Source organism: Juglans microcarpa x Juglans regia, chromosome 6D, assembly GCF_004785595.1.
Source record: "Juglans microcarpa x Juglans regia isolate MS1-56 chromosome 6D, Jm3101_v1.0, whole genome shotgun sequence".
Lineage (NCBI taxonomy): Eukaryota > Viridiplantae > Streptophyta > Magnoliopsida > Fagales > Juglandaceae > Juglans > Juglans microcarpa x Juglans regia.
Genome location: NC_054604.1, coordinates 30971689 through 30992966, shown reverse-complemented (window position 1 = coordinate 30992966; position 21278 = coordinate 30971689). Strand labels below are relative to the sequence as shown.

General features: G+C 34.7%; 2 protein-coding genes and 1 non-coding gene across 4 annotated transcripts; 1 reads left to right on the top strand and 2 right to left on the bottom strand.

Moving 5' to 3' along the window:
* Positions 1-4950: 4950 nt before the first annotated feature.
* Positions 4951-10108, top strand: LOC121236153. Of its 2 annotated transcripts, XM_041132671.1 has the most exons (3): positions 4951-5378; positions 5543-5673; positions 6616-10108. In XM_041132671.1, the coding sequence occupies exon 3, from the start codon at positions 6681-6683 to the stop codon at positions 9678-9680; it is 3000 nt and encodes a 999-aa protein (XP_040988605.1). In that variant the 5' UTR covers positions 4951-5378; positions 5543-5673; positions 6616-6680; the 3' UTR covers positions 9681-10108. The 2 variants fall into 2 exon arrangements, with proteins under 2 accessions (XP_040988605.1, XP_040988606.1); XM_041132672.1 differs by lacking the exon at positions 4951-5378 and having other exon boundaries at positions 5401-5673.
* A 4024-nt stretch (positions 10109-14132) lies between these two features.
* On the bottom strand, positions 14133-14204 carry TRNAT-UGU. Its single transcript has one exon. It is a non-coding gene; the product is annotated as a tRNA-Thr (tRNA).
* Positions 14205-15361: 1157 nt separating this feature from the next.
* On the bottom strand, positions 15362-18790 carry LOC121235457 (ubiquitin-conjugating enzyme E2 4-like). Its single transcript, XM_041131804.1, has 6 exons — positions 18633-18790; positions 18429-18508; positions 17703-17817; positions 17558-17610; positions 17314-17442; positions 15362-15705 (listed from the first exon to the last, which is right to left on the bottom strand). The coding sequence occupies exons 1-6, from the start codon at positions 18674-18676 to the stop codon at positions 15575-15577; spliced, it is 552 nt and encodes a 183-aa protein (XP_040987738.1). The 5' UTR covers positions 18677-18790; the 3' UTR covers positions 15362-15574.
* Between the last annotated feature and the right edge of the window lie 2488 nt (positions 18791-21278).

Here is a 21278-nt window from a genome sequence, read left to right as displayed (position 1 = left end):
TCTATAAAAAAAATATACTATTGGCCAATGTGGGGACCCATTTTGGAGATTTTCTATACTTATCAGTCACATTGTCGATCTTCTATTTTCAATGGACTGAAAAGAACTTCAAAAAGCTGGCCCAATATTTATATGGGCCTGTAGATTGGACTAGACCACATCGGCAGGCCTTAATGGTCCAGCTGGAGCTCAAATAATAATGTATGTGAGCCGGCCCAAGATCATAAATCCGACCTTAACGACAGCAACATGCATACTAGGCCGAACGACAATTAGCAAAGCTTAAGTTCATAAAATCCAAACAATGAGAGAGAAGATAAAGGATAACACAAGTGGAGACTGCATCTAGCTTTTTCTGGGATTGAAGTTGTTCCGACCCCGTGATTACTCAAACATAAATGAGTTCAAGACCGATTGACACGAGAATAGGAAATATGCATTACGAGATTGTAGGGTACTATCAAAACCCATTATGGCGAAAAACACGCTAACATTTCCTTTAAAATGATCGGTTAAAGACTCTCTGTGAAGGTAATATTTCAGCTAAAAATGTGTTGTGATCTGAAATGGAACTAATGGCTCTAAAATAAAGTCAATATTGCCAAATATTTGCATGGCACAAAAATAAGATACTCAGCTAACCCTTGGACGAGGAATCCGCAGGATCTCAAATTTTAGAATCCGTTTGTTTTCACAAATGAGATGAGATGAGTTGAGATTAAAATTAAAAAGTTGAATAAAGTATTATTAGAATATTTTTTTTAATATTTTTTGTTTTTAGATTTGAAAAAGTTGAATTATGTATTTTGTATTGTATTGGAAGTTGGGAAATTTGTAATGATTAAATGAGATAAGATAAAATGTTTTCTGAAAACAAAAGTCACCAAAGCTTAAATATCTTTGAATTAATGGGTCTTAGGCCTCATTTGTTTTCGCAGATGAAATGAGATGAATTAAAATTAAAATTAAAATTAAAAGTTAAATAAAATATTATTAGAATATATTTTTTAATCTTATTTTTGTTTTAAGATTTGAAAAGGTTGAATTGTTTATTTTATTTTGTTTAGAAATTTAATAAAATTATAATGATTAAATAAGATGAGATGAGTTGTAAAAGTAAACGAAGTTTTAATTAAAAGGCCAAGCCAACATGTTTGAATACCTTTGATGTCCATGATCCCTTAGTAAAGATTTGCTCACTTCATGGGCTAAAAGTGTCCATAAATCAAAACGTTTCCCATTAATTGCATAAAATAATAATTGGTGCAAAATCAACATAGCTAGCTGGCTCTTTAACACCCTTTTCATGTCCTTATACAGTGCTTAATCCTGTGCTTTATTCTCTCCTCATGAATCGAGTAACCCAAATTCCCATCACAAGTGTATAATTAATTAGGGTTTGTATACAATTAAATATTGTCTCAAGAGACAAGGCCATTACTCTAGCCATATTTAATACAATTTTCGAAGCACCATCATGTTCAACTTCATTAGAAAATTCGAGTCCACGTGTCAAAAGTCAAACTAAAATACATGCATGCGTGATTGGGATTAAAAAAAAAAAAAGGTATCTTGGTTACATGATTCTTTAGATGAATCGGCTATTTTTAATTGAGTCTATCTATTTCTTTTGGAAAAAATGTTGTTTTTAATTTTTAATCTTATTATTTACATTAATACATCAATTATTGTGTTATATATTATGTACTTTTTTATGTAAATAATTTATGTTTAAATTTAATTAAAATATATCATATAGTCGGTATAATTTGGAGTTATAAAAACCGAAATATTCAATAACATTACTCCCTTCTTGTTATTAGCAATATGTTTTCCATATAAACATGATTAGAGAAATTATAGCAAGAAGTTGATCTTCGTAAAGGTATATTTTTAATAATAATTCTTATTATCAGTTACTATTTATTATTTTACATCTTATATTTTATAAAAAAATTATTAGATTTAAAATATAAGAGTGAATAGTAATTAATATATAGTAAAATCTTATTTTTAAACAAAAAAGAAAAACCCAATAAGCTTTTAAATCTAGGAAGGAATTTGTTTAATAAGGTAGCCAACTAGGTCATGCTTAAATTAAATTAAAAAACTAAAAGGGACAGGTTCCTGATTATGGGCCTCCTTATGAGTAACGAAGACTGCATCACTGTGACCATGAACAAACACTTTCCAGGTGGATTCCCACTGCACGCTGGGAGAGGTGTGTTAGAACAGATAGGACTAAAAAAACTGTTAGATGATATGTGGCCAGGGACAGATCTTAAAATTCAGAGGGAAAATACTGTGATTTTCCCGGGAAAATCACAAGCAACACTAGAGAGAAACAATGATTTTTTCTTCCCATGTACCCGACATGCATATTTATATTGATTAGATTTGACATCATTTTCATGTTTGGTTGGCTATGCTGCTGAAAAGTGGACAACTGTCTATGGATTGGAGTTGATTGGACAGGCTTGGGATCGGATTGTGATTGGTGGTGACACTTTGAATTCCTTATAGGGTCCCAACTTGAGAATTGTAGTATGTTTTTCACTTATTTATTATTTGCGATTTGAAATTTTTAAAAAGGAATTATGCTCCATGTATGTAAGAGAATAAAGATAGTTTAAGTAAGGAGATGATGTGTGATAGAATGAAATGAGGTGATTTTAAATAAATTGAATAAAATTTGAAATTTAAAAAATTTGAATTATTTATTATATTTTATATAAAAATTTAAGTTGTAATGATGAAATGAGATGAAATAAAGTGAAGTAAGATAATTTTTATATCCAAATGAGCCTTAAGTGATGATTGTATTTTTAGGCGGGTAAGTCTAGTGTATTTTTTTTAATAAATAAATTTAAAATTTATATAAAAAAATTAATTTTTTAATAATAAATCTCACATTTTTTTTAAAAAAAAAAAAATGTTAAACTTATATATTTTAAAATTATATTTAACATTATTCGTACAATAGATAAGCAAAAACATGATCACGAAGAGTATAAAAGGTTTTTTGTCCTCTGAGGTTTTGAGGAGCTAGAAAAAGCTTCCATATTTGTGGATGCTTTACATACCTTGTGGTGTCCACCAAACGTGGGGAATGCTGTACGTAGTGTAGTTGTGGTTTTGTAGTTTTGTATTCGATTCAATTTCAAGCACAAACACCTGTCTCTTTTTTCTTTTCTTTTTTTTTCTCTGTGAGTGAGGAGACAATCTCCAAACTGGACCATTGATATCATCCAGATTTGTAGATCAGTAGATGAAAATAGATCAGGACCAATGTTTTGTGCGTGGTCTCACATGGAAGCATGTGCTCACTAGTCTGTACCGAAAGAGTGTTTTGGACTGATGTTGAAAGAGCCAAATCCAATGCGGTTTGAAGTCAACTGACAGTCCTTTGGTAGATAGGGATGTTATCTTACTACGTCAATGATTTTATGGGTGGACAAAGCTATTGTGTGACATTCACACACAACATCTTGTGTCCTTGTTCATCTTCACCTAGAAGTTAGGACACCTACCACCCCAAAAGTTTTTCTATTGTTCACGTACTACAAGAAAAATATATATTTACGACAGATTATTTACGATAATAATGATTATTTGTGATAAAAATAGATTCATTTTAATAAAAAATAATAATTTTCACTAAAAATAACTAGTCGTAAATAAATAATTTAAATATATATATAAATATACACACACGTACGTACAGTACATATATGGTGTAATTGTGTAACATGCAATACAGATTTCCTGTGCAGCTATACTTTGATTATATTTTACCTCTATGCCAAGAATAAAATTCTAAACAAATATGTTTTCCCCCTCTGTTGGGAGGCCTTGATTGCATTGGATTTGTTGCATTTCCAGAACTTCTGTAATACATTTAGCAGATCATGAATCAGTAATGGGTAGTAAACTATCCATTGTTCATGATCTGTATGAACATCAAACTGAAGCTCTGAGATTCCATCATCGTTTCTTTGGTTTTCTCAACAAGGACGTGGGTGTTTATGCTCCACCAAAATTCAAACTAGGAAAAAGACTGGAAAATTTTCAACACAACCTTGACTGATCCATCAATAATTGCCATCAAGTGAAGAAGATTTTGAGTACACTCTTGAGGAGTCGGTCAAAAGTAAAGGGGTGCGTTGTGCTTAATCATGTGTGCCCAATTAAGCCAATCGTGTAGTGTTAAGCACCCGGCCACGTCGAAGGATCCTAGAAGTTGTGACCATAATGAAAGCATATGGTGATGGTGATTTTTGGTTCTATCCTCTAAATATACCTAAAACGGTCCTCATTGTAGCTCAAAATTACTCTTGCTATTAGGGGATTTTTTAATTAAAAAAAGAAGAAGAATAAGTTCTACCTTATCTCATTGAACACACTTTTTCATCGCTTGTATGTAATGACAGTTTTGAAAATTATCTCAATATATATTTTTTAAACTTTTTTTTGAAGGATGTTAGGTGCTCGCAGTTTAAATGGATAAAGGCAAAATACCTTAGAAAAACCTATTGAAATATTTTTTCAAAAAAAATTATGTATTAATTACTTTTTACTCTCGTAATATATATCTATAACTTTTTTATAATGTGGATATTTTTTATAATTATTCTTTAAAACAGCTCGTTGTTCATAAAAGTTTTTGGTAAAATTTAAAAGCAAATATATATATATATATATATATATATAAATGAGCTTTTGGTAAAGGGAAATATTCTAGTCACAAAGTGATTACACAAAAAAATCTTACAAACTGATATGATTTAATGTGATTTGTCAGATTATAAAATTATTTTTATTATTAAATAAATTTAATAAATCTGATGAAATTACATTAATTTATAAAATTTTTTTTATAAAATTTTTTTTATAAATGTAACAGTCCTCTTCAGTAAAACCTTAAAACACTCACAGATACGGAGACCAAAACCCCAAAAGGGTTCAAAAAATGTGAATCCAAGTTGCCGAAAGTTGAAACACAGTGGATTTTCTGCGCTCCACAGTGGTATAAATGGGTGTGGAGCCTACCGAGCCTAAGTGCCTAACCCACCATACACCTCGTCAGATCCGTTCTTTGGGTCCCATCTCCTTTCAGACCAAGTTCTCAGTCTAGCAGACAGACACAGAGAAAAATGGAGAAACTTTTTGGGGGGAGAGAGAGGAAAGAGAGAGACGAGTTTAGTTAGACATAGTTACACACAAAAGAGTTTGTTTTTCGAAGAACTGGTTTGATGGTTTCCTTTTCTTTTTCCTTCTCTTAAAAGGTAAAGCCAATTTTACTTTCATTTTCAACCGAATCTTTACTTTGTCGGCTTTTTTCTGAAAACGGGTCTCCCTCAAATCTATCTCTGCAAATGGTAAAACTTGACTTTTTTTTTTTTTTTTCTCCTGCACATTAAGAGCAATGGCTTTCTCATTGTCAAAAATGGATAAACTATTTTGGTTTAAAGCATTACTGTTATATACTGCTTTCTGTGTATTTTGGTGATTATTTGTTCTGATATATAGTCTCTCTATGCAGGTTGGTTAGTTCGTTCTACTGGCTGTAGAGAGCTCAGAGATTTGGTTTGCTTAAACAATGAAGTGTTTCGGGCTTCTCATTCATTTCAAGCAACTAGGTTGTACGAGACCATGCTTGTGATTTGAAGCCTAGTAAGTATTCAGATCTGAATTATCACGGAACTGCCATTATATCGTTCTCAATTGAGAAGTCGTTCTTCGTGTTAAGCCTCTCCGTACATCGGAGAGTTCCGTGAGATCTATAGTGCCCTAAAATTACGACTTCATGCTCTATGATGGGCTTATGGTTGTTTTGATCAAATTCAGGAAATGAGTTACTTTTTTTTCCCCCATGTATGGATATTTTCTTCAAATTAGATAATAGTAATCACTTTTTTTTTTTTTTTTTCTTTTTATAGGGATCACAGAAGCTCGAATCTGTCAACGTTATGGCTGTCATTTTTTCTTCATTTCTATCCATTTAAATTATTGAAGTTTTAATCCTCTGATTATTTGTCTAGGCACTTCTATTATATGTATTTTGCAACTGTATTGCTTAAAGAATATCTTTATTCTCTTTCCTCATAGAGAGTCTTTCCCCCTTGAGTACCCTTTTGCGTATTTTAATGAAATTCTTTTTTAGTTCCTAAAAAACAAAGAAAATTTCTTCTTTGAGTTTAAAATCCTATGTAGTAGAGTCTGAGCATAATAATGCATTTAGAGGCTGCCTACTTCCGCTCTTACTTGTTTGAATCATGAAGCGTTTAAATTTCCATTCTTTTCCAGGTTGAGTAATCTGCATTGTCTTTTCAGTGGTTATTATGCAATTTCTAGGATTAATGGAGTCACCACTTGTAGATATATAATTAAATTTTTTAGGATGCCAATTGTTGCTCATACTTGTTACATGTACTGTTTTATTACACATTTTGTACCGTTGTTTACCATTATTCCTACAATTGGACATGGTGTTTGTCAGTTTCTAAATTGTTTAAAACAACTATGGAAAGACTCCAATTTTATTGGCATTTGCGGTACTTTATACTGTTTTTGGAAGATATGTGACTGACTACTGCCATATTCTTTGTTTCATAGTGGCTGCTCATAAATAGAGCGCACAAAGGACTTGATACACTGGGATAGCAGGAAATTTTATAAATATGGAAAACGGGGAAGATAGCACCAGGTTTCGGTCCTTAACGGCCACAACTTTAAGGAATATGTCATCATCATCTTCTGCCTTCTTTTCAGCAAATCAGTCGCCCTTCTTCTCGCCAAGATCGCCAACGTGTCATTTATCAGAATCAACACGGTCTGACAATCCATGTGACAGCATTAATTTAAGTGTTGATCCTCCTAGCTGCAGCTCAGGATATCCAGAACCTGAGTCTCTAAAAAATGTCAGAATTACCTTTTCAAACATTTCGGCAACCCAAGCTGCCCGTACGCTGGTTGATTTCCAGAAGTTTGATGGCATATCTTCCTCAGCTGGCATTTCCAACAGCACCCCATCTAGTTACGGCCATGACCATGAAAATGGTTATTCTCGGCATAGAGAGAAGCAGAGAAAGCATGCAAGTAGCTACCCTAGCTCATTTACTCCCGGTTCAGTCTCCCTTTCCTCCAATAGAATGAGGAGCTGCGATGTATTCATTGGTTTGCATGGACGCAAACCTTATTTACTGAGGTTTGCTAATTGGCTCCGTGCAGAGCTGGAGGTTCAAGGGATGAGCTGCTTTGTATCTGATAGAGCTCGATGTAGGAACTCTCGCAAACATGGAATTGTTGAGAGGGCTATGGATGTCTCTTCTTTTGGGGTTATAATTCTGACAAGGAAGTCTTTCAGGAACCCATTTACTATTGAGGAACTGCGGTTTTTTTCAGGAAAGAAGAATTTGGTCCCAATATTCTTTGACTTGAGTCCTGGTGATTGCCTTGTCCGAGATATAATTGAGAAGAGGGGAGAGCTATGGGGAAAATATGGAGGAGAGCTATGGGTGTTGTATGGAGGGCTGGAGAAGGAGTGGAAAGAAGCTGTCTATGGCCTCTCTCGGGTTGATGAGTGGAAATTAGATGCTCAGGATGGCAACTGGAGAGAATGCATACTGAGGACAATCACACTACTGGCAACGAGGTTAGGAAGGAGAAGTGTTGTAGAGCGATTGAATAAGTGGAGAGAAAAGGTAGAAAAAGAGGAGTTCCCTTTCCCTCGAAATGAGAATTTCATTGGTCGGAAGAAAGAACTTTCTGAGCTAGAATTCATTCTTTTTGGTGATGTTACAGGAGATTCAGAAAGAGACTATTTTGAACTTAAAGCTAGACCCAGGCGAAAGAATTTGACAATTGGGTGGCCTAAGAGCAGTTTATTGGAGGAAAGGGGCAGGGAAAGGCAATTTGAGAGCGGCAGCAGAAAGGGAAAAGAACCAGTTGTGTGGAAGGAGTCAGAAAAAGAGATTGAGATGCAAGGTACTGGTCTTCCTCAAAGGCAACACCAACCGAGGTCAAAAGGTGGTGGAAGGTATGCAAGGAGAAAAAGATCAATGAGGATTTTGTATGGGAAAGGGATCGCTTGCGTGTCAGGTGAATCAGGAATTGGCAAGACAGACCTTCTTCTGGAATTTGCTTACAGATACCAACAAAGGTACAAGATGATTTTATGGGTAGGTGGGGAAAGCAGGTATATTAGACAGAATTATCTGAACCTCTGGTCATTTTTGGAAGTTGATGTGGGGGTTGAATATTGCTCAGAGAAAAGCAGGATAAAAGGCTTTGAAGAGCAGGAAGAGGCTGCCATTTTTAGAGTTCGCAAAGAGCTTATGAGAAACATACCCTTTTTAGTGGTGATTGATAACTTAGAGAGCGAAAAGGATTGGTGGGATCATAAACTGGTAATGGATCTTCTTCCTCGTTTTGGTGGAGAGACCCACATAATAATCTCCACACGCCTTCCCCGTGTGATGAACTTGGAACCTTTGAAACTCTCATACTTATCTGGCATCGAGGCAATGACTTTAATGCAAGGAAGTGGCAAAGACTACCCAATTGAGGAAATAGATGCACTTAGGGTTATTGAGGAGAAAGTTGGCAGGTTAACTTTGGGGCTTGCAATTACTGGTGCAATACTGTCTGAGATTCCTATAACTCCAAGTAGGCTATTGGATACCATTAAAAGAATGCCCTTGAAGGATTTCTCATGGAGCAGTAGGGAAGTACACTCATTGAGGCGAAACACCTTCCTTCTGCAACTCTTTGAGGTATGTTTCTCGATATTTGATCACGCTGATGGGCCAATGAGCTTGGCAACCAGAATGGTCCAGGCAAGTGGTTGGTTTGCTCCAGCTGCAATTCCAGTTTCCCTGTTAGCCCATGCTGCTCACAAGATACCCAAAAAGCATCAGGGGAACGGATTCTGGAGGAATTTGCTGCATTCCTTAACTTGTGGTTTGACTTCATCATACACCAAAAGATCAGAAGCAGAAGCTTCTTCCATGTTGTTGAGGTTCAATATTGCAAGAAGTAGTACCAAGCAAGATTATATCCATTTCAATGAGCTCATCAAGCTTTATGCTCACAAAAGAGGAATGAATGGAGCTGCGCAAGCCATGGTTCAAGCTGTAATCAGTCATGGGTCAATAGCTCAGCACTCTGAACATATGTGGGCGGCTTGTTTCTTGTTATTTGGATTTGGTCGCGATCCTGTAGTTGTTGAGCCCAAGGTGTCCGAGTTGCTACATCTTGTCAAAGAAGTGGTTTTGCCTCTCGCCATCCGGACATTCATCACATTCTCTCAATGCAGTGCTGCTCTTGAACTTCTGCGGCTATGTACTAATGCTTTGGAAGCTGCAGACCAAGAACTTGTCACCCCAGTTGAGAAATGGTTGGATAAATCACTTTGTTGGAGGTCCATCCAGACTAATGCTCAGTTGAATCCTTGCCTTTGGCAGGAACTGGCTCTATGCAGAGCCACTGTGCTAGAGACTAGGGCCAAGCTAATGCTAAGAGGGGGACAGTTCGATATAGGAGATGATCTAATTAGGAAGGCTGTTTTTATTAGAACTTCAATTTGTGGTGAAGATCATCCAGAGACAATATCTGCTCGTGAAACTCTGAGCAAACTGACCAGGCTTCTTGCAAATGTTCAAATTCATACTTCACCATAGATTCTATATTTCTTGTAAGCATAGTTTACTCTAGAATTATACAAAGGTTGCAAATAAAACTATTGTATACTTTTCGGAGGAATTTTTTATACCATTTAACTCTCAATTAGGTTCCCTTCCATTTCTCAAAATTTCCCCCTTTTTGTTAAGTTAATGCGAATCACATTACTGACCTTATCTTGACCTTGGTTTTTTCAGGCACTTAACATTCATTTATCCTATATTAACACTTTGGTTACAACTTCATTGGCAACTGTGGTTGAATGGGTTTTTAATTTTTTGACTCTGGCTTTAATGGTTGACAGATATTAATGTAGTAGTTTTGTGTTTGACGATATGAGGCCCTAAGACCAGATTATTTTGTTCCTTTTGGATACATTTTGTATATGTTCGGCATGGTGCATATCATATTGGGTAGAAACTTAACTAAGCTGGAATCTTTGCTGTTTCCTTGTTAGAATTGCTCAAATGAGAATGAATAATAAAATTTCGTGTCTTTCATGCAAGAACATCCTGGAAGTGTACTATATACCAATTTGATTTCCACACCCATTCCAGAAATTATTAATTTGCTGATGACAGGAGTGAAATTAGAAATATTGACAAGATTTACTAGTCAGGTTCAGTTCTTGAGACCTGTCTACTCAAGTTTTGATTTATTTTTCCATTATATTCCATTTTCTTAATTTGTCTTTCGGATATTTACTCTACATTGCGTTCATTGCAGAATGCTAGTAACTTATCTATGCATGCTGATCTTTGTTTGGAGACTGTTCTATGGTTGCAAAGCTGAGCTTACTTTTGAAACTTTCAGATCTACTTTTAGTAATATGAATCCATGAACAAATAAACTTAGGGTAGTCATTTACACTATTCGATTGTCTTATCAGAATAGGAAGTTAAACTTGAACGTAATCTAGCAAGGTACCAGTTTATTTGGTCAATAAGTAAAGATGGCTCTAGTTTGTTATAAGTTAGATGGTGTTCAAAATATGCCAGTTAATCCAACTACTTTTCCAGTTGCTGACACTACTTACCTGAGTTGGCAGTACTCTAACTTGAGAGGTATAAGTTTTTTACAGAGCTAGGAGCATGACTTTGCATCAAACATCACCTGGAAAAATTGGAAAGTATATTATTATGCTGTTGTAGTTACATTTAGTGACATTTTGTGGTAAGAGAGGGGGAAGCAACCTCTATTAGTAGTTTCTCTCACTTTGGGTTGCCCGTGTACGCATCGTCACTGCTATAATTACCCTGAAGTTCTGAACTCTTGCCAGGTATTCTTATATGGCTTCATCTATTTCTCTTTTTCAGATTGTTGACATCTTTTTTCATTAACTGGGACCTGATTCTGTTTTCTAGTTAAGTTGGGTATCCCTTCAAGTGACAAGAAATGAATCAGTGTTGAAATCAGTTTTCATAAACTTTGGTAGTTAAATTATTCTTTAACCCTTCGGGGCATTGTTAAAGAATCCGTGGGCTGTGGTTGTTGACACTTGGACTTGCCCAAAGTGGGGTTTACTTGAGTTGTCCATGTAATGGGATATTAGCTTACTCATTAAAAGAAGAAATGATAGTAATTGTAGGAGCCCTATGCAAAATTCAATATATCCATAGAAAACTTGTGTAACTGTTATGAATGTTCAATGCATCTCATGTGGATTTGATTGATGATAAATAATCTGAGAATTTATTACAGGAGTTGGTCTGAAGTTCGAAAAAAATGCCTCTGATCTAAATTCTGCCATTTAAAAATTTCAATGTTCCCTTTCAACTAAATGTCATGTCCTTTTGTTAGGCTACTGAAGAAGAGACTGGTGGATTTGCTTCTATACTCTTAGTTTAAAATGTCAAGTTAATGTCAGCTGCATTCCCTTATGCGGCCATTGATCGCATGCTGGAATCACTATTCATCTTATGAAATACAAGCATTGCCTGTGGCATAATTTCATAATGCCTTTATTCAATATGTGTAATATACTTGAGACATTTATAGGTACAATTTGTTTGCTTCACTGTAAAATAGGTATGTGAATATTGGTTTGCATTTTTTAAATTTCAAATATTTTTGACTGATGAATTATGCTAACTAAAAGCAGGACCGGTGTCTGTTTCATTTACGTTTCAAATATTTTTGAGCGATGATATATGATAAAAAGCAGGAAGGATTGGTGTCTGTTTCGTTTTGGGAACATCTATGAAATACTTTGGATGCTGGGAATCTTTGTCGGTAGGGGTCAAGCTATACCACTCCAGCAAGCAACATCAAGTGCAAGAAAGCTGATCTAAATATGACTCGAGGCTCTTCTTAGTTTGCAATTTTTGAAAAATCTGATGGGAGTTTTTCCATTTTTTGAGCTTCTCAGTTGGACTGCAGTATAACCACGCAATCTTGGTTACACAATGAGTGTCTGTATAATATTTTTTCCGGGTTTTCTTCCTCAGATATGCAAGTTTCATTTTTCTCACTGGTAGGGCTTGCTTTTGGCAAGCTCTGTGCATGGTAGGAATACGTTTCTGACTTCTTTTCCCCTTCAGCTGGGCAGTAGCATAATTCTTCTGAGGCTCATACACTTGAGCAGACACGTCTAGAGGCCATTTGGGTAAAGATTGGATCTGCTCTTCTCGTTCATTTCTCTACACAAGCTGGAAATGCACTGGAGTTAATGAGTACACTTAACACTTGTGGATTCATTCCGGTTATAAAAATCAATGTAGATTTCTACGTTAACAGTGTGTTTAATGTTTAATATATTAAAAAATAAGTCTGCAACATAGATTTTTTTTCGGCTTTTTATATACCTTGCAAACCATTTCATTTTTAACTAAATCATGGTTGCATGCATTTAGCCTACTTCTCTCATTTTCCTCATGAATGCAAAAGGTCAACAATAATTATTATCTTTGCAGCCCAAAAGCAAGGCACAGCTGTTGTCACTAATTAAGCACTCATGCAATATATACCTCTCAACGGAAGCCTTGCCATTATTGCAGGAGTAATGTCTTACCATTATCGCAGGAGTAATGTTGTCCATCAGTTATTATTCACTCTCACACCTTCACATCTATAATTTTTTCATAAGATGTAGAGGTATTTTTCATAGGATGTAGGGTGTGAGATAGTAAATAGCAGGAATCCCACAATTAGTGAAATTTTTTGATGAGTCATTCAAGCCTGACCGCATATATCTCTCATTAATTACACAGTAAAAAGATGAATAATATCATTGATGATAATAATGAGTGAAAAAGCATATATAATTGAGTAATTGTAACCTGGCAATACTGTATATGCTAGAGCTAGGTTTTAAATGAATTACTCAAATGAAAATACTGCCAAAAATGATATTAATAATTATATATGGTGAGGACCAGTACCATTAGTGGGATCTTTTGTGCATAGGGTGGTCCAATTCCAGGCCAGGGTTGTGTTTTCTCCTTTGATGGACCTAAAAGCAGTAAGTGCTTTGCAGGTAGGGTTTCTATTAACAACAGTGTACGAGGAGAGGCTTGAGATGAAGGGTTAAGATACCCTGCAATTCCCAGGAGTTGCAGAGTTATGAAATGATGGAAAACCTGACCCTTATGCTCAGATCGTTATAATTTGTATTTTTCTCACGTACGTGCATGGATTGCATGCATTTTACTTTTCGGAAATTATCACAAAATTTGGCAGCTTGTTTATTAGTTATTACGGTTTGCATATTGGAGTATTGCCGAAGGCCAGCTGAGCTAGCCGGCTACATGCATTGAAGTTTTATGATCTTTGCAAGTTTAGTAAAAACAATATTAATGTTTTTAATCCTTTTTAATTAGCTGTAATTAATAATTTTTTTGTGTGAAATGTTTTTGCCGCAAATGAATTTTATAAAAAAAAAAAACTCATATACTGACATATCTTGATGCAGTACATTAGATTATGGAATTATTTTTATTATAAAGTAAATCTAACAGGTCGCATGAAATCACGTCAGTTTGTGGATTTATTTTTGTGATAACACTTCTCATTATTAATAGGAAAAATCTAATTGTAAGCGATTCTGCGCACTAATACGCGTATCCATTCAATATGATTGGTTAGAAATTAGATTTTATTGAAAATAGTGCTAATTTGAATTTAGAATATGAAGATAACAATATTAGTATGCAGATTGGTACGCAAACTTGCTTGTACATAACAAAACTTTTATTAATATGTACATAACAAAACATAACAAAACTTGTACGTAACAATATACGCATGTATGCAAACAAGCGTATATGTGGTATGAATTAGATCCTTCATATCATCCCATACAAATTTTCCTACGTATGCATGGCATGGCTACAAAAAAAAAAAAAAAAAAAAAAAAAAGATGTGGAACAATTTTCTTTTCGCGTGTAAGAAAATGATTGGCCCAAAACGGTTTGAAGAATTCACAGGTGCAAAGAGACTGCATGACTGCCCAGTGCCCCCACGCAGGATCGAACTACGGACCTTCAGTTTACAAGACTGACGCTCTACCACTGAGCTATAGGGGCTTCTATTACTTCCTGGGATTTTTATTTTGAATTTCTTAACACTGCAGATTTGAAATCTAGTATCTGAAACCATAACTATTTTTTACGACTTGTGCCAATCATTCTAAAAGTCATGCAAATTGCTCTTTTGATTTTGGCAAATCGAGGGAGCGATGATGATTACTGAATTCCATGAACATTGGCCTGGAAGAGCCGGTATTGAAAATTTGAAATGGCTATTTTCTTTGTTAATTTTGAAAAACAAAGTAACTCAAACTAGGGGTGCTATCAAGCCCCTACGGCGTAGGGAACCCCTTCCCCACACCCCTCCCCACATCCCTCCCCCACCCCCGCCCCTCAGGATGGGGGGTGGGGTGCGGGGCAAATTCTCAATCCGCCCCGCCTCTTATTTAAAAAAAATATTATATTTTATTTGATTTAAAAATTATTTCTAAATGTAAAAATCATTAAAAATACATTATTAGACCCAAACTATAAATTTAAATTTTGTAAATATGACTATAATTTAAAAACTGTCATTTTTAAATTTACTAATATATATTTTGTGTAAATTGTAGTGTATTAGTTTTTAAATTTATCAATGCATATTTTGTGAACAAATCTAATAAATTGTAATATATATTTATATATACACAATTTGTAAAATATAAATATATTTTATGTTTATATATATGTATATAATATATATATATAAACATAAGCGGGGGCGGGGCAGGGTTGGGCCCTCCCCGCCACCCTCCCCAGCTAGGGTCCCTAGATGCGGAGCCGGAGCGGAAGTGGGGCGCCTTCCCCCGCTGCCCACCCATACCTCAAGCTCTGTTTTAATTAAAGATTGCATGATTTTAGCAAATCCCCTCGACTCTTTGAACCCACCATAAATGTTTTTTTTTTTCCAAAAAAAAAAAAAAAGAAGGCTTGTAATGTGATGCCCTTGCTGCACTTTTGATGCATGTAAATTGGAAATATATGGTCACTGGCAACCTTACATTATCTGGGAAGCAAAAAGAAAAAAGAAAAACCATGCTTACAAGTTCATGAACTCTTCTATGAGCTAGGCATATGTGAAACCTTATGTTCCGATAAGCTTTATCAGGTATTCATGCAACTATTTTGGACCAGATAAGTCACATGTATTATGATATGCATGAACATGGAAAGAAGAAAACTGCCTATTTTAGTCCCAGCAATTGATGAATTTTGAAACATTGAATCACAGTTGAATAATTTACACAAGTACAATGGAAAATGGAGATTATATACAGAGGGGCCGGGATTTTTCCACAGGCCTTCAGTTTTTTGTTGGTTTCATTTGCCATGAGTTGAATATTGTGTACGGACAGAAGATTACAGGGGCAAGCATTCATGCCCCCCTAAAGATCGGCTTCGCCAGCGATTGCCTCATCACTGGAGGCATAATCATCTTCGCTCAGCTCCTCATCGCTAGATGTATCCTCCTGGGCGGCTCCTACATCTTCCGGCTTGGCATACTTTTCACAGTACTCTGTAAACAAAGGAATTATTAGCAAAAGTTCTGCATCTTTAGCAAATAATAACCATTATCAATTGCCAAAAACATATAACTAAAACATTCTTAGACCAATAATTATAAAGTTTGTTGTCATATGTAACCACGGCTTCACATTTTTCAACCAGAATACATAAAGATATTCTTACTCTTAGACCAATACATACAGAATTTTAAACTTTAATCTACCATCAAAGCCCAACACCGAATATTTTAGCCAATTGCCAAATACAAATTGTACTGCAATAGCAACAGCCAATGGCTAGTTTTACCAGCATTCCTGCATCCATGCAATTCCTCTGGGGCTCATATCCTCTTCCAATTGATTGGATAGTATAGTTCCATCAAGTGGCAAAAGTGTTACCCTCACCTCAGTCAAAATCATTCGATGTCTAGAGAGATTAAAGTGGACATTGGATAGTCATCTTCCCACAGGCTAACAATCATAAACCTGCATCTCCTCTCATGCAACATGAAGGAATAGCATCCATTTATTTGGATTTATCATACTTAGGACTAAAACGTTTCATTGCAAACATCATATTGAAAGCTTGCAGGATATAAGTCTTTGATACTTTAGACATTCAACACTCACAACAGTTAGTAAAGATTGGGAGACTTGGCCATAGGTTTGGTTTGAGACGGGCCAGCCCGAGCAGGCCCATGGGCTCTACATTTCCGGGAACTGTCCCAATTCAAGTCTAGCCACTAGTGTCTACACTTAACAAAACATAACTAGTCTTGAAACAAGAATAATAGCTCTCCTCCAAAGAAAGATCTTTTGCTTTACTCAGAATTCATTGAATTTTTGAAAAGTTTCTGAATAGGTATCATTCCACTAATGTCTACCCCCATTTGCAAATGATGAAAGATGGTCAAGAATTGAAAGAAACAGTCTTGGTCAAGAAACAAAAGCTATAAAGACTGTTTCATTTAACATCCGGAAGCTTTAAAAGTTGGATTTGAAAAATGCTCCACTTGAAATGTGCCCACCCAAAGCAAAGCCAATCCCCATGGGAGGAAGAGAAGGTCTTGAAGTCAGTATGTTGATTCCAAATGTGCATAAATAACTGTTCTTGAGTGAATTATTATAGTATCTATAATCCAAAGCAGATCATATTGGCTACCATAACATATATCGTCAAAAATTATGGAAGAGAAAATAAAACTAAAGAAGCCAGCTTTTATGGTTAAATAGTTCGTGGTGAAGTTCATATACCAAATTAGAGTCGCAGATGACACTAATAACCGTATATGCAGAATCAATGGATGTTGCCGGGGGAAGTTAATGGCAATTGAGCCTGCTTTCACCAGCTGGACTACTAATGAAGTGCAAGATTTTTGAAATTACAAAGCTTCTAACACAGAGTAGCTAACACCAATGTCCTCAAATGGATATATAAGCATGAAAAAAGTAGGGGAAGTTGTTGTTTTTATTGGCATACAATCACATGTCCTAATCCCCCAGGTTCATGACCTTCAAATAACTTCTTATACACGATTATGAAGCGAGGAAATGCAAAATATTATGACCAACTGCAACTGTATGCATTCAGGTTACCAAAGCTTAAGAAGGATTACTACCTTTCACTCTTTGTTCATAAGCAGTGCGATCGCGCATCATTAGAGCAGCAGCTTCTCCATTCAATGGATCTGATGGATTGGGATACAAAAGAAGTTGTGGAATAAACACTTCAAAGATATTAACCAGATCTGGAAACATATTTAAAAAGGAAAAGACAACTGTCAGCTGCTGAAGGTAGAATATATGGTTGAAAAGAATATAATACAAGGTCTGCACAGAAAGGCAGACAATGCAATTGCTTACCAAACATGGGGCTCCAGGTCTGGTTTATAACATCTAAACAAACTGAGCCAGACCTGAAAGTCAGAAGTACAATGGATATATATGAGTTCGCATAATTCGCCAAAAGTGCATAATATTAAGTTGTCTTTCATGTCCGTTAACTTACATCTCATCAACATTTGGGTGGTACATTTTGTTAACAAAGCCAACCGATGGAGACTTATAAGGATATGCATCCGGCAGATCCACCCTTATCCTCCACACACCACCCTGATAAGCACCTGTCATATTCCATAAAAAAGAAAATAATGGAAAACTCTCCTTCGTTCAAATGTCATTCTCAAACGCAAAAATGCCAATAAACTCTATCTTCCTTGAGGAAAATCATTGTACAACGAACTTTTAGCTCATTTAATAAACATTGGAGAGAAATGAAGCTAGCTCAGGCGAATCTCATCCGAGTCTAAATTATGATGAAAGTATTTTTATTTAAAAATACATCAAGGTCAAAATGACTGAATCAAAAGTTAAATTTAGTACCCAGAACCAGACAATATATAATATTTTAAAAAAAAAAAAATTAAAAAGATAAAAGGGCTCAATCCAAAACAATGATGAAGTTCAGCAGTTCAGAAACAACCTTAATATGTGGTCAGCAACTGTTGTATGTCTAATCCAAATCAAGGGTAAATTAAAAAAAAAATCCCGGCAGTATTTTTCGTATGGTCAAGACGGTTAAAATACATAATCAACCATTTGAATAGAAAAAAATAAAAAATAAAACATATAAAAACTAAGGAAAATTAAAAAGTTAAAACTATATGCAAAGACCCATATCGATCACTTGGAAAATTAAGAAGAAGAAAAATAAATATGGATATGAAATATTTACTGTCTTTAGGTCCATGGAAATCCACATAGAACTCTTGCATGCTATCATTGATCATCTCCACCTTGTAATCACTCATCATCCTGGTTCACCCCAAAAAGCCAATTTTTTCACCAAAAATAATAATAAAAAAAAAAAACAGAGAGAGAAACAAAACAAATAAATTAAACTTGAAGATAAATCATGAATATAAGTTGGAAAACTCACAGTTTCATCAAATCCATCTCTCGACGCTTGCTTGGGGAAGACATTTTTTGTTTTGGTTGTGGGGTTAGTTGAGAGGCTGAGAAAGTTGTATAGGTTGAAAGAGATATCGAGTGCTTTCCACAAACAAAGAGGTTCAGACATCAATGAGAGAAAGGAGCACTTAAATAGGAGTACGCAACTTGTTGTCTGACTCTTTTCCAAGTTGCTGTTGCACGCTCTTGTCAAATTTTCTTTTTCTTTTTCTTTTTAATAATTATTTATATAAATTATTATTTACTATTTCACACCTCACATCTTATAAAAAAAATACTTAACATTTCATGAAAATATATATATATATGTATATATTGTTATATATAAAGTGTGGAATGAACTGTAACTGATATATAATAAAACATTTTTCTTTTTCAAATGGGTCGTTTTAAGATTTTGGAAAATATATTTTAAGTTTGGAAAATCTACCTTTTTATGCGCTTCAGACGACAGACGAGTTATTGATCAGTTCAAAAAAAAAATGTATATATTAGTTAAAAAAAAAAGTAATGAAAAATAATATAAATGTAAGAAATAACTAATTTGGGAATCAAAACTTTCCTTTTGAAAAAAAATAATAATAAATAGTATAATATATCTTATATGTACTTACAATTTTATGTAGAAGACTCATTTTATTAGTTTTTCTTTTTAAATTAAGATTTAAAATTTTGTAATTTTTAGCATATCAATAACAAATATGTCTACAAATATTATTATATAAATAAAATTTACAAATACAAATATCATTTTTTTTTAAATGATTAGAGAAGTAGAACATGAATTATGAATTACTTATAAAGAAAATGAGGTGTTGGAATTTAATGGTAGATTTTTGGAATTTAATTCGGGTTTCATATTTATGGTCACAACCACAAGTATAATCTTTCCAAGACAGGTGAGTGGGCAGTGTTGACGTTGTGTTTTGCTGGCCTGGGCAAATCCACATCCCCAGTGCCGTGATGTTAATTATTTGGAGCTCCCGGCAGTGTTCTGGTGTGTCTGTACGATAACGTTTCGTATGTCGATGGCAGTGAATGGAAAATAAATGCTGTGAAAGTAAAAAGAGATGACACAAGATTTACGTGGTTCGGCAATATGCCTACGTTCACGGGGGTTTGGGGAGGAAAGTCTCCAATATAATATATATCTGTTTACAATCACTCATGGATCCTCATATCTCACTGTATAGAGAATGTTGGAGCTATTCCTATCTGTATATTTCCATCGAATCATTCGTCCAGATGGTCTCTTTTTCATCAGTTCAGAAGTCCCCCTTAATGTAGTCTGGGCATCCCTTTTATAGGCTTACCTGCCCCCTACTTTACATGACAGCCTGATTTGAGTCGACAAATCTCCTTTGCATGAACCATTTGCCTTCTCCCTCTGAGCTTTTGACACTTTATAGCCTCTCACATCCCTCTTGTCCCATTTTACCTCCTTCTGACATTTGCAGCTCTCATATCTCACTCGTATCCCTTCTTATATCTTCCTGATTCCCCTGATATGTGCAACCCTTACGTCTTACTCATAACCCTTCTTATCTCTTCATGGTTCCCCTTTTGTCCTTAGTAAAGGCTTGGTGGGCTGGGCCCTAGTTTTATGGGTTATGGGTATTTTTCCCCTCCACAGGTAAAAATCTTTTGAAAGTTTCGTGTTAGAATATTTTTATAGATTTCTATGCTGTTGAATTTATTTATATTGTAAATCTTTTTTTAAAATCTAAAAAGATCTCTTTAAAGTTTCGCTTCTAAATTTAAAATTTTCAAATATAAAATAAACCCTACAACAGTTATTATATATTTAATATTATCTTAAAATTAATCTACAAAAAGTTCTGATTATCATCATTTACTTCATTATTAAATTTCTTTTGAGTAAAATATTTTCATTCAATTAAATTTATAAAATCATTTATTTTTGCACTGCGTATGTATTGTTGAGATTGTTGAAGTATCTTCACTCGTTTAGAACATTATCCACCAAAACATTATCCATATGGAAACACATGGAAGACGAATGAGGAAAATGTTTGGATGCCAAATTCATTTCTACTTGTCTCAAACTAATTATTTATGAGATATGTTATTTTTTTAACTTTTCATAAGAAGTTAAAGAGTAATACTACATATAACCATGGAGTGTGCAAGTGACGTACAGTCACTTTGAAAAAGAACGGGGTCTACTATTAAAAAAATATTATTATTTTTTTCATATAGATCCTATATTTATTCACTTTTTTAAAGTGATTACACGGTACTTATACATTCAAAACTGCAACTATCATTTCTCGAAGTTAAATATATCTCAACATAGTTGATATATTCAAGCACATCTCAACAAAGGAAAATTAAATCATGTGAAGATTCCACAAAGGCCTTACGTCTAGTAATTGTATTCATCCCACATTATTTTATCTCTTATTTCTTGTAGCCTCCGTGTAATAACTTCATCGCTGGAGTTGTGAGCCCTACCTTTTGACTTGTATGCTTAACTTAGAAAGTATTTTGGGATTTTTTTTTTCGAATTTTAGAATTTAAAGTGAGAAATAGATATATATTGAGGTGAATTTAATAATTTTAATGTTGTTCGAGAAGTTCATGTGTCGTTTCA